Raw genomic sequence first — 14,071 nt, 5'->3', positions numbered from 1 at the left:
CATTTTTGATGGCCAGCTGGGCCGGTACAAGGGTAACCCTATCTCTCTCAACTTGGATCCCCAGGTTGCTCCCATCAGACTGAAGGCCCGCAGGGTGCCTTTTGCTTTAAGGCCCAAGGTTGAAGCCGAGCTCGACAAGCTCGTGGCACAGGGCATACTGGAGCCAGTCGACCATTCACCGTGGGAGACCCCAATTGTCATTCCAGTGAAGCCCGACGGCTCCATTAGGGTCTGTGCCGACTACAAATCCACCATCAACCTCGCCTTGCAAGCAAACCCATATCCAGTCCCTGTTGTACAACATCTGCTCCATTCCCTGGGGCAGGGTTGTATTTTTGCCAAACTGGATATGGCGCAAGCCTACCAGCAGCTTCCTGTGGATGACGATGCGGCGGCTGCCCAAACCATCGTCACCCACCGGGGGGCTTTCCGTTGTCGCCGCCTACAATTTGGCGTATCCGTTGCCCCGGGGATTTTCCAGAGTCTCATGGAGCGGTTGCTCCATGGGCTTCCAGGAGTGGTACCATATTTTGATGACGTCCTGATCGCTGCAAACAGCCGATCAGACCTCATCAAAGTTCTAAGGAAAGTCCTCGACCGTTTCAGGGGCGCGGGACTTAAATTGAAATGCAGCAAGTGTTTCTTTGCTGTTTCCCAAGTGGAATTTCTGGGCTTCACAATTGACGCCCAGGGAATTCACCCTACCCCTTCAAAATTGGCAGCTATCAGGGACGCACCTGCTCCAACTTCCAAGGCGCAGTTACAATCGTTCCTGGGGCTTTTAAATTTTTATGCACCTTTCATTCCACACAAGGCATCACTGGCCGAGCCCCTGCATCGGTTGCTGGACCGATCAGCGCCTTGGCAATGGGGCAGCCGCGAAGCACAAGCGTTCGCAGCTGTCAAATCCCTGCTGACGTCAGATGCAGTCTTAGTCCAATACAGTGACAAGATGCCTCTGACTCTAGCATGTGATGCCTCGCCCGTGGGTTTGGGAGCCGTTCTGAGCCATGTCCTGCCCAATGGTTCAGAAGCTCCCATAGCTTTTTACTCCCGGACACTGACATCAGCAGAAAGGAATTACAGCCAAATTGACAAGGAGGCTCTAGCTGCAGTGTCAGGAATTAAAAAATTCCACGATTACTTATACGGGCGGCATTTCACCTTGTTTACAGACCATAAGCCACTCCTTGGGCTTTTGGCAGGTGATAAGCCGACCCCTCCTATTCTATCCCCAAGAATGACACGATGGACGGAATTCTTAGCGGCGTACTCCTACGCCTTACGATACCGTCCAGGCAAGCAGATAGGGCATGCAGATGCCCTGAGTCGCTGCCCACTTCCATTGAAGGAAGTTAAACCAGTTCCTTGCCTTTCAGTTTTGGCAATTGCAGAGCTAGAATTGCCTTTGTCTGCTACAGACATAGCAGCCCACTCTCGGTCTGACCCTACTTTGGCAAAACTTCTTAATTGGGTCCTGAGAGGTTGGCCTTCTGGTACATTACCACCTCAATTCAAACATTTTAAAAACAGACAAGCAGAGCTTTCAATTCATTCCGGCTGCCTGTTGTGGGGCGACCGTGTGGTTATCCCAACGGTCCTGCAACAACAGATTTTGCAACGCCTTCATGAAAGTCATCCTGGGGTCAGTAGAATGAAAGCTCTTGCTCGCAGTTTTGTTTGGTGGCCAGGGTTAGATGCCGACATTGAAGCCTGGGTTGCCAAATGTGAGACATGCCAACAGTCCCGGCCTTCTCCTCCTTCCTCTCCCTCCCGGGAATGGGAGATGCCTCGAGGGCCTTGGTCTAGGTTACATATTGATTTCGCTGGTCCATTCCATGGGCAGGTTTTCCTTATAGTTGTGGATGCGTACTCTCGATGGGTGGAAGTATTGCTAATGCACTCCACCACATCTGACAGCACGGTGCGAGCTTTGCGACGGTTGTTCGCAACCCATGGGTTGCCAGACACAGTGGTGTCTGACAACGGCCCGCAATTTACAGCCACAACTTTTCAAACTTTCCTGGCTGAACTAGGGATACGACATGCGCTGGTTGCCCCTTACCACCCGGCAAGCAATGGCCGAGCGGAAAGGGCGGTTAGATCGGCCAAGGAGGCTTTGGGCCGGCTAAACCGTGGTGACTGGCAGGCTAGGGTGGATGCTTACTTATTGGCACAGCATTCCACACCTTGCCCTCTGACACAGAAGAGCCCCGCGGAGATGTTGATGGGCAGGCGCCTGCGGACCACCCTGGATAGATTGCATCCCGTCTATTCAGGAATTCAGTCTGGCAACCTGGGGCCTCCAACCCCATCCCGTTCTTTCCAACTGGGGGATCTAGTTTGGGCTAGAAATTATGGAGGGGACTTGAGATGGGTTCCAGCAGTTATATCACAAATAACAGGACCCGTTTCCTATAGGGTTGACTTATCCGATGGATCCTCATGGCGAAGACACCTGGATCAATTGAGGAAACGGAAGACAGCAGCCGTAGCTTCTCAAGCGGATGTTCAAGGGTTTCAACTGCAAGTTCAACAAAATCTAGCCGGTGTAAATGCTCCTCCCATTCCAAGGGTTCCAGATCCTTATATATATAGCCCAAACCCCTCAGAGGCTGACTACCAGCCTCATGCCCCTCCAGCATCATCTGCCACCATGTCTCATCCACACACTTCACCTTTTAGTTATGCAATTCCTCCACAATTACCACAAGGACATCGTTGCCAGGATCCGCCTGCAATAGAATTAAGGCGGTCTGAGCGAATCCGTCGTTCCCCTGCTTATTTAAAAGACTACGCGTGCTTGCGCACAGCTGGGGGGGAAGAAGTGTTGTGTATTGAAGAAAGTCCTCGCTGTTACGAATGACAGCTCGGAAGCAGCCAGGTGCGTCTTAGCCAATCAGACGTGCCTGTCAGTTGCCGAGCTGTCATCAGCGCGAGCTGTAACACGAGCCAGGTGATTGCAGTATAAAAGGCAAGCCGTTTAAACAGTTAACTGTCTTGTTAAAGCAACAACCTTGCTGATTGCTCTATTGTTTCAGCTGTTCCTGCAGCCGCCCAGCCAGCTTCATTTAATACATTGTTGCGAGTTTTGTTACATTACTTCAGCTACTGAATAAAAGGTTACAGTGTTTTAAAGGACCTGCCTGGTTTTTCAGTTATAATAGTGGGATTCTAAAATGTTAGCAACTGGTTCTCTACCCGGTTCTCTACTCGGTTGCTGGGTGGGCGTGGCCATGGTGGGCGTGGCCTACTCGGCCTCCTGCACCATGGCAGGAGGGGGATGTTTTCACCCTCCCCAGGCTCTGGAAGCTTTCCTCGAGCCTCCAGAAGGGCAAAAATGGCCCCTCCGGGCTCCGAAGGCCCTTGGGAAGCCAGAAACGGACTGTTTCCGGACTTCCGGTAGGCCTGTTTTTCGGCCTCCGGAGGCTTCCCCAAGCCTCCAGGACAGCAAAAACGGCCCCCTAGGCTCTGGAGACCCTCCAGAAGCCAGAAATGATCCGTTTCCGGATTTCCGGTACTTCCGGTAGGCCTGCTTTTTGCCCTCCCAGGCCCTCCATGTGGCCCCTGAACTTACCCATCATCCAAAATGGGCCATGTGTAGACTCCTGGGAGAGGAGGGATGGGGTTGGGTGAGTGGACCAAAGGGAGTGGACAAAAGGGTCCTTCCAACTACTGGTTCGGCCAAACCGGTACGAACCAGTGCGAACCGGCTGAATCCCACCACTGGAGTTAGCCCAAACCTCAATCCACTTAGATTGGCATTGTTTGTTGAGATTTTTCAACTGGCAAGATTGGGGAACGAAACACGGTTTCTCTCTCATCTTTGCGGGGATGGATATTGCTTCTTAATGTTTTGCAGTTTAGGGTTTGCCATCTTGAGCTCTTGCCATCCTGGAGTTGACGGGAGTTATAGTATTTGGGGAGTTATAGTATTTGGGGTGTTATGATATCTCGACGGCTGGGGAAAACTACATGAAATGTTTGTGGCTGCAGGTTCCTACAGCAAACAAATGTGGGTTTTGATTACAGAGAAGGGAAGGTGACTTTATGCTGCAGGAACCAGCAGACAAACCACAGTGAACAAAACTCCCCTTCTTTTTCCCCGAGTTTTTAGAAATAAAGTGGGTAATTAAGCAGCCACTACCATCAGTCACCATGACAGCTTAGTACATGCTCAAACCCTTGGAAACAATCTGCTCTCTGTTCTCCATTGCTGGCGTTTCTACCCGTGTTCCAGTCCTCCTCCTCCTCCTCCTCCTCCTCCTCACTTGGGAGACATTGACGGTCCCTGTGCAAGCAAGCAGGATTGTCCCAGCCGCTGGCTGTCCATTTTTCTCTTCTCTCTTCCCCTACTTTCTTCCTTCTCCGGTTTCGATTCCCTCCCTTCCTCCCCATCATTTGCCATCCTCTTCTGGCAGCAGGGGCTGCATTTTCCAGCCTTCCATTGCTTTGAAGGTGCCTTTCTGCAGATTTAATGCCTGGGGAGGGAGGGGAGAATTGAAATGCTCTGCAGCTTTGATGGTTTAGCGCAGTGTTTCTCAATGGTTTTAGCATGAGGGGACTCCAACTCTCAGAATTCCCCAGCCAGAGAAACTCTGGTTTAGCCTGCAACAAGGGTGGATTATTCTGTTTCCCACTTTTCCTCTGCCTGCCAAGCTTTGATTTCTACTTCTGGAGAACCTCACTTTGCAGTTGAGCGTCTTCTGTGGAGCAAATACTCCTTTTCCTTTTCCCTTCCCTTCTCTTCATCCTCTCCTTCCTTTCCTCTCCTCTCCTCTCCCCTCCATTCTCCTGTCTTCTCCTCTCCCCTCCCTCCATTCTCCTCTCCTCTTTTTGCCATTTGGCAAAGACGGGGCCACGCGGAGCACTGCAGAATGGTTCTCGGGGCCAGGGAGTGCGAAAATGCAATGCACAGAGGGTAAAAATTTTGTTTTGTTTTTTAAGAAAATATTGAATGTTTTAATCTTTAAAAACAGAAAGAGAAACACCACAAGTGTTTATTGAATGTTTTAATTTTTAAAAACAGAAAGAGAAACTCCACAAGAAAAAAGCAAAAAATATTTTTCTTGTTTTCCTCCAGTAAATTTAGGTGTGTCTTATAGTCCAGTGTGTCATATAGTCCAAAAAATACGGTTTCTCTCTTCCAAACAACACACAAGGAATTAAAATAATCTGAGTCATAAGGTGCATTAAGGAGGAAACATACTTCACCTTAATTGTTTTCTTTTTCTAGCATTTGAAGTCTTTGTTGATACCAGAACTGGAAGCCACCCAGGCAGTAAGAATGCAGATTCCTGGTAAGTGTCTCACAAGATACTAGGAATGCTGTAAGAAAAAAAATGGTAGCTGCAATTATAAAATGCCTTAGAGTGAATGTCTTGTCTTTCAATTCTTAAATATATGCAAGGTTGGTTTAAAGAACTTTTATTTTCTACAATACATCCATTTCTACTATCCTCTCTCCAAAGAACTCTATTTTCACCACGACTCACATAGATCTGTTCCAGACAAAGATTTGCAAGTATTATTATCCTCTCACCATACAGTACATAATTTATTTTTATCTCCAAACTAGCTGGATATCCATGCTTTGCTATGAAACCATGTGATCGGGCTGGCCAGCAGGCTGGATGAGTCACATGCTGGCCCTGTCCATATAAGGCAACTGGCAGTTAGAGCAGAGTTCCTTTCAGGTGGGGTGGGGGAGTAGAACGTCTAACTTCCTAGCATTGGCATATGTTAAAATAATACTGTTCCAGAAATACTGATGATCTGATGGTCATTTCAAAAAATCCTTTCTTAGCGAGCACCTAGAAGCCAAGAGGAACATACGTGCCAAATTTCAAGTTTGTAGGCTTTACGGTTCTGGAGATTTCGTGATGATGCGTGGGTGGTATTTCGCTTTATATATGCAGATTTCTCCATCCATCGTTTATGTAATTAAATAGTGCAGAAAAAAGACAAGAAGGAAACAATAGAAAGAAAGCAACACACTACAGTAAGAACAAAATTATATGTATCTTCCAATTCTTTTCAACTACATAGTTATTATGTGGAAATTGGTGGTTAGATAATGGAAATGGAATTTCTGCACTGCTACTTCTAGAAATGCAGTCCTGCAATGCTGGATAAATAAATTTATTGACCAAATTTCATGGCGGATTGACGTCTTGATGTTCCCTGTGAGTCACGTACAAACGTAGATTAATTATTGGGTGGACAATTACAATGCGGAATGCTCAGCCTTCATGAAAACTGTTGTGGGAATTTTATACACAAATCTATTTGTAATATAAATAAGCAAAGTAAGGGGCTCCAACAGTTTCCAGGAACAACATCACAGCTCTCTATCCAGAAGCGTGCAAGGAAGGGTTAAGATCCTACACAGAACTCTTAATTTCCCAGACTCTGGTAGAAGACTTAAAATTGAGGAAGACACAGATCATCCACCATGGGTGAGAAAGGAATTTTTATAATATGTTCCTGGGTTGTTTTTCTCTCCTGCCTGAATATAACAAGGAGCTCTAAGTCTCTTGTTTTGGATCTGGAATAAGGGGCAGAGTGATAACAGAAAAACACAGTTGGAAGGGACCTTGGAGCAGGGGTGGGATGCTACAGGTTTGCTTGGGTTCGGGAGAACCCATAGCTAATGTTATGGCCGGTTCGGAGAACCTCCAAATCCCATCCCTGGCTGGCCCTGCCCACCATGCCCTGTCCCTGCCACCCACCATGCCTTTTCCAGGAGTTTCCACGCAGCCCATTTTGGATGTGAGGTAAGTGCAGGGCCTGCACGAAGGCTCAGGGAGAGGGGGGGGAACAGGCCTCCTGGAACGCCTCTGGAGCCTGGGGGAGGCAGTTTTCATAGCAATAGCAATAGCAGTTAGACTTATATACCGCTTCATAGGGCTTTCAGCCCTCTCTAAGTGGTTTACAGAGTCAGCATATTGCCCCCAACAACAATCCGGGTCCTCATTTTACCCACCTCGGAAGGATGGAAGGCTGAGTCAACCCTGAGCTGGTGAGATTTGAACAGCCGAACTGCAGAACTGCAGTCAGCTGAAGTAGCCTGCAGTGCTGCATTTAACCACTGCGCCACCTTGGCTCCTTCATCCTCCCAGAGGCTCAAGGAAAGCCTCCAGAACCTGAGGAGGGCGCAAATGCCCCCCCCCCTGCTGTGGTGCAGGAGGCCTACTAGGCCACGCCCATCATAGCCATGCACACCCTGCAACCGGGCAGAGAATCCGTTGCTAAAAAAATTTAAGCCCATCCCTGCCTTGGAGGTCTTCTAATCCAGTCTCCTGGTCAAGCATGAAACCCTATACTATTTCAGACAAATGGTTGTTCAGTCTCTTGTTAAAAACCTCCAATTTTGGAGCATCCACAACTACTGAAGGCCACTGGTTGCGCCACTGGTTGATAGTTCTTACTGTCAGGAAATTTCTCCTTAGTTCTAGGTTGCGTCTCACTTTGTTCAGTTTCCATCCATTGCTTCATCTCTTGTTTTCTGGTGCTTTGAACAATAGGTTGACCCCCTTCTTGTTTGCGGCATCCCCTCAAATCATCAGCTTTGGAGCACCCACAACTTCTGGAGGCAAGTCCTTGATTCCCACAACTGGTTAATTGTTCTAAGAGATGGGTCCCTTGTTATTGAAACAAGCTCATCTGGTTTCAGGTTGCTTCCTTTTGATTTTGCCCAACTAAATTCTCTCAAACCATGTCATCCTATAGATCCTCTTTTTACAACTTCACTGGAGCCCTTTACCTCCCTGTCTCTTAGATGGCGGCCTCAAAGGGCACAACCTCTCTTCTACTGCTTCTATTCTTATTATTATGGTTCATTGTATAATATTGTATAATATTGATAAGAGCCGAGGTGGCGCAGTGGTTAGGGTGCAGTACTGCAGGCCACTTTAGCTGACTGTGATCTGCAGTTCAGCGGTTCAAATCTCACAGGCTCAAGGTCGACTCAGCCTTCCATCCTTCCGAAGTGGGTGAAATGAGGACCTGGATTGTGGGGGCAAGTTGCTGACTCAATTTGCTAAAAAATTTGTAAACCTCTTAGAGAGGGCTGAAAGCCCTATGAAGTGATATATACTGTATATACTCGAGTATAAGCCTAGTTTTTCAGCCCACTTTTTGGGCTGAAAAAAGCCACCTCGGCTTATACTCGAGTCAGTGAAAAATTTGCCCGAAATGGAGGAGAAAAAGGGGCGGGGCCATGCCGCTGGGTGACACTCGTGAATGGCCCAGTGCCCCTGTGAGTTTCCCCTCCCTCTGTGTCAGTTTGCTGCGCAGCGCGCACCGCACCATCCCCCCTCCTCACGTTCTAATGTAATGCAGGGCTGTCTTACGATTCCCCTTCCTCCCCCTCCTGCCGCTCTGCAACGATGTCCCACCTCCTCCTTGTTATGGCAAGCAGCCACATAGCGATGTCCCACCTCCTCTGGTACAGTGATCCAATGATAGGAATCACTGTGCCGTGTGTCATAGGAGGCGGGACATCGCTCCCGCGGCTGCACGGGACATCATCATCACAGCGGGACATCAGCATCATGAGGTGAGTGAAGTATTTCATTGAATACACCGCTAGTTTACTGTTTTTCTTTGAAATAAATATTCAAAAACATTATTGGTATCTATTTTTATTTTTGAAATTTACCGGTAGCTGCTGCATTTCCCACCCTAGGCTTATACTCGAGTCAATAACTTTTCCAGTTTTTTGTGGTAAAATTAGGTGCCTCGGCTTATATTCGGGTCGGCCTATACTCGAGTATATACGGTAAGTCTAATAAACAAACAAACAAACAAATAAAATAAATAAATAAATAAATAAATAAATAAATAAATAAATAAATAAATATCAGACAGACTGGGTTTGGGAAGGACTCCCTCCTATCAAGTCCTTCCCAAGGACCTGGGATAGATACATGTGAGTGTTTGGTGGTGTTAGAGGTATCGGTTGCAGGATGGAAGCTGGTGGGTTTTTTGTCAGTGCCGATGGTGTCCATGGGATGCTCCAGATGTTTTGGAATTCTACCCAAGGCGCCTATGAAAACTGGTACCTACTTTGCTTTCTTTGGCCACAGTCGTTCTACTTCTGTTTGCAGGTTCTTTGTATTTTGTGTTTTTTTTCTGGTGAGGCTGGTCTATCAGGGCAACCAGGACTATGCCAATATGGGATGGAGCATACTGCTTCCGCTTTTGCCTTTCAGCCCCAATCCAGGAGCATTTGCAAGTCATCGCTTTCCATGACAAACTGTTTTTGTGTTGAATTAATGTTTTACTGACAAAAGAAATAAAGGGTAAAGATTCCCCTTGCACATGTGTGCTAGTCGTTCCGGACTCTAGGGGGCGGTGCTCATCTTCATTTCGAAGCCGAAGAGTCAGTGCTGTCCGAAGTTGTCTCTGTGGTCATGTGGCTAACATGACTAAACACTGAAGGCGCATGGAACGCTGTTACCTTCCCACCAAAGGTGGTCCCTATTTTTCTACTTGCATTTTTACATGCTTTCGAACTGCTAGGTTGGCAGAAGCTGAGACAAGTAATGGGAGCTCACTCCGTTATGCGGGGCTAGGGATTTGAACCGCTGAACTGCCAGCCTTTCTGATTGACAAGCTCAACATCTTAGCCACTGAGCCACTGCGTCCCTCTGAAAGTGAGACTAGTATAGATCTATTTCAAGCTATTTATCTCTCATCAACTAGCCATACTCTCCTGGGATTCGAACCCTGGTGACTTTGTCTTTTGTTATCTTCTCTGGTTTGTTATTTGCCACCCATATTGGAATTTGAAGTGATTCCAAGAGGCTTATCCTGCAGGTGCCCACAAGCAGTGGTGAAATTCATTTTTTTTTACCAGTGGTTCTATGGACGTGGCTTGGTGGGCATGGCAGGGGAAGGATACAGCAAAATCTCCATTCCCACCCCACTCTGGGGCCAGCCAGAGATATTATATGCCAGTTCTCCGAACTACTCAAACTTTCCGCTACCAGTTCTCCAGAACCTCCTGAATTTCACCCCTGCCCATAAGACAAGCCAAAATGTTGATGTTACAGTTGTGTCTTCAACTTGACTCTCTTCCTCTATCGGTGCTTCTGTAATGGAACGTGTGAATGACCTTGGGGAGATGAGGGAAAGAGGTACAGGTGGTCCTTGACTTATGGCCACAATTGAGCTCAAAATTTCCTGTTGTTAAGTGAGACCTTTGTGAAGTGAGTTTTGCCCTGTTTTACGGCCTTTCTTGCCGCCGTTGTTCAGTGAATTGCTGCAACTGGTAAGTTGCTAAACCCGGTTTTCAAGTGAATCTGGCTTCCCCGTGGAATTTGCTTGTCAAAAGGTTGCAAAAGCAGATCACATGACCCCAGGATGCTGTAACCGTCATAAATGTTACCAACAGTCTGAATTTTGATCACATGACTATGGAGGTGATGCAATGGCCATACATGTTAATACATGTATGTACTACATACATGTTTTGATCGTGTAATCCTAGAGATTCTGCAAGGGTCATGTGTGATTAAACAGTCATTTTTTTCAGTGTCGCTGTACCTTTCAGCAGTCAGTAAATGAATGGCTGTAAATTGAGGATTATCTGTAATCTACAATAACTTGGTAGTATGTTTGAAAAGCAAAATAAGAGCGTTCTTCTCACTGAATATCCCTATATCTTGAAATTCTCACAACCCGAGTAAAATTATAGTTCTTATTTTGGCTGCCTTTGTTTTGATATATTTTTTTTTAAAAAGATCTTCAAATTGATCTTTACAAAATGTCCACCTCATTATTTTGGCAACAGGACGGATTCTTTTCTCTTTGGATTTCTTGTGCTCCTCCGTTGTAATCCTTTATAATCCCATTATTTTCTTGTCTTGCTCAACTCAGTTTCTCAGCCAGATAGGGCCACTCTGATCCAGCTGCCTGCTGAAATATTTCAAATCAGAGTTTAGTCATTTTATTTAGTCAGCTCTTTTCTTAGGGCAAAGGCAAGATGTAAATTTAATCATTGGTGCCTGATTTGTTGACAGTAAGCACGTCCACTTTCTTGGGGCTTTAAAAATGTTGAAAGGGGAGTATTCGAGTCTGCAAGCCTCAAGAGAAATGTTTTTAAAAGGGATGGATTAAACTTGGAAGCAGAAATGAAGTTGATCAGTATTTATGAATTCTTCTGTTCTTGAAAATATTGAAAACAATTGTTTCTGAGCCAGAACTGCATATAATCAGGGTGACCTCATTTGTTCTGTCAGAGATCTCCACATACCAAGAGTGATGTGAGGTGAGATATGACGCTCTTCATCTTTAAGGTCAGATAATTTCATCCACCAATGTTTTGCATCCTTCTTTTGCAAAGCTCGGAATCTCGAAAGAAGATCTGTAGTTTGATCTTATAAATTATTAGCGTAGATTTCCTAATATGTTGCTTGATGAGCTAATACAGTGATGGCCAACTTTTTTGTAAAGGTGTGCCAAAATTGGGTGTGCATGCATGATCACGCACATGCCCACACCCACAATGCAATGCGCCCCGCCCACCAGCGCATGTGTGTGCAACCCTCTGTGCATGCGCACGACCCTCTCCGCGCAGTAGGGGGGAATTTCTGAACTTCCGGTTGGTCCTTTGGGCCTGTGTTTCACCCTCCCGAGGCTCCTGAAGCTTTCCTGAAGTCTGGGGAGGGGGAAAACAGCCTCCCCCGGCCCTCCAGAAGGATAAAAATTAGCTGACCGGCACACGCAATAATGAAATAGTTTCATTAGTGAAATCAGCAAAATGAACCAGTGAAAGCATATGCTTCCAGGTTTACAAGGATTCAGTGATGCCAGTTGTGTTTCACTGCATATGAATGCATATGCATATTGTGTTAAATTTTGCAACCTCGTAATCTCGGTTAGAAAGAACTAAGCTCCTGGACCTTGGGGGGAGGGGGAGGAAGAGTGTGGGCCAGGTTTTAGAATAATTGGGAAAGGGAGAAGGTTGGCTCATCAAAATGTTGGTTGTATTGTGGTCGTAAGCCAAGAACTAACTGTATAGGTTTTTTCAGCTCCATGTCTCAAAGTCATTTAAAAAGTTTTCTCGGGCAACAATGTAGAAGAAATTTGTCATTGACATTTATGTTTGACTCTGTGGACTCATTTTAGACTTCGTAAAACAGGAGTGTCAAACTCAATTTCATTGAGGGCCACATCAGGGTTGTGTTTGACCTCAAGGGGAGAGTGGGCATGGTCAGGGTGGGCGTGGCCAGCTCAACATCACTCATGTCAGGGGCGCCTGTGGCAGCCCAAGCGCTCTGCCAGAGAAAACGGGCTCCCGAGCTCCATTTTCGACTGCAACGGTCTCCTGCAACCCTCTGACAGTAAAAACAGAGCACGAGGGGGTTCCACACTCCGTTTTTGCTGGCAGAGGCACCGTGGGCCAGTCCTTCTCTGTTTCCAGGGAGGCTCCGTTGGCCGGATCTAAGCACCTACAGGCCGAATCATGCCGCCAGGTCTTGAGTTTGATACCCCTGTCATAAAGGGATCCACTGGCCTCCCATCCAACAGCTAACCCCCATCTGACTCTGCTTAACTTCCCAAGCAAAAGTTCCCCAGATGCTCTTAACTGCTAAGGTTAAAGTAGTTTAGAATGGGACAATGTCATAATTCTAAACATTGGATGACATCATAATTCTAAACCTTCTGCCGTAGCTTAATGTTTTTTTGCTGGAATCTTTTCAGACAAGTAGGTTTGCAATGGCCTGGCTTTTACAAGCCTACATGAGAACAATGAACAAAGGGCCAAGGAAGATAAGTGTTGTGAACAATGTCATTTCCCAGTTTTTCTCTTGCTGCGTTTGCCAAAACAGACCATCCCCAAAGGTTAAAATCCTTTTGTTCAGGAGCTGTGTTTTTAAGTTCAGCTGTCCAGCTGGTGAGTATTTGAATAGCAAGAGTTTTGTTCACCTGAACACATTAGTAACGATAACAGGATAACAGAGTTGGCAGGGATATTGGGGGTCTTCTAGTCCAACCCCTACTCAAGCAGGATATCCTACACCCTTTCAGACAAATGGTTGTCCAATATCTTCTTAAAATCCTCCCGTGAGGGAACACCCCCCAATTTCTGGAGACAAGCCTGTAAGATTTGAATGAATTTGAATGAAACTCTGAACACGAGGCTATTGACAATCAGTTTTATTTTTCCGCAGAAAGCAAAACTGGGTGACCTTTAATCTACCACCTTAAACAGAGCAGGCAGAGAGAGAAAAGCAGCTGTGTAGAGTTTGCAAATCCGCCCCCCCCCCCAAAAAAAACCTCCTTATAGTTTACACAGCTTGCATTGATCTGTTAGAAACATTGTTTTGTATCGTGCAAACCTCGTGATTTTTCTCAGCGCTCTGAAAACAATGGACCTTAGAAAGGGAAAGAAATACATTTTCTGGCATGTAACTCTACCATTATTATCTCTCATTAGGTTGCTCAGAATAGACATTTTAAGTTACAGCAAACAGAACCCACATTTTGCATTTCAAGGTCTATTTATTTTTATTTATTTATTTAGTTTGTCAAACATGTACAAGATGACAGGTATAAGTATAAACATGGACATGAGCATATGGAATGAGTATAAATAAATGGGGACAGTAGGACAGGGACGGTAGGCACGCCCCCTTTACTGACCTCTTAGGAATGGGGTGAGCTCCACAGTAGACAGTTTGAAGGTTGAAACTATGGGGGTTTGAGGATGTAACAACAGAGTCAGGTAGAGCATTCCAGGCATTGACCACTCTGTTGCTGAAGTCGTATTTTCTGCAATTGAGTTTGGAGCGGTTTATCTTATGTTTGTATCTATTGTTTGCCCAAGTATTATTGAGGTTGAAGCTGAAGTAGTCGTTGACTACTGTAGGACATTGTAGCAGACAATTTTGTGTACTATGCTTAGGTCAGCCCGTAGGCGGTGTAGTTCAAAGTTGTCCAAGCCCAAAATTTCAAGCCTGGTGGCTTAAGGTATTCTATTGCGAGCAGAGGAGTGGAGAACTCTTCTTGTGAAATACCCCTGGACTACTTTAGCTAGGCTAAGCTTGGCAATTTGCCTAGA

At 46.2% G+C, this 14,071-nt stretch overlaps 1 protein-coding gene across 3 annotated transcripts in view; it reads left to right on the top strand.

The window, feature by feature from the left end:
* Positions 1-14,071, top strand: part of HSD3B7 (hydroxy-delta-5-steroid dehydrogenase, 3 beta- and steroid delta-isomerase 7) — an 83,290-nt gene that overhangs the window by 14,234 nt on the left and 54,985 nt on the right. For 2 of the 3 annotated variants that reach the window (XM_032235219.1, XM_032235218.1), the window contains one exon: positions 5,237-5,300. The exons of the other annotated variant lie outside the window; for it this stretch is intronic. In XM_032235219.1, coding sequence (XP_032091110.1) covers positions 5,288-5,300 — 13 coding nt within the window. In that variant the 5' untranslated portion in view covers positions 5,237-5,287. The remainder of the gene's footprint in view (positions 1-5,236; positions 5,301-14,071) is intronic. 3 annotated transcript variants of the gene reach the window in all.

The sequence above is a fragment of the Thamnophis elegans genome, chromosome Z (assembly GCF_009769535.1).
Source record: "Thamnophis elegans isolate rThaEle1 chromosome Z, rThaEle1.pri, whole genome shotgun sequence".
NCBI lineage: Eukaryota > Metazoa > Chordata > Lepidosauria > Squamata > Colubridae > Thamnophis > Thamnophis elegans.
Note: the sequence above shows the minus strand (reverse complement) of the source record. Positions and strands in the feature narration are given on the sequence as shown.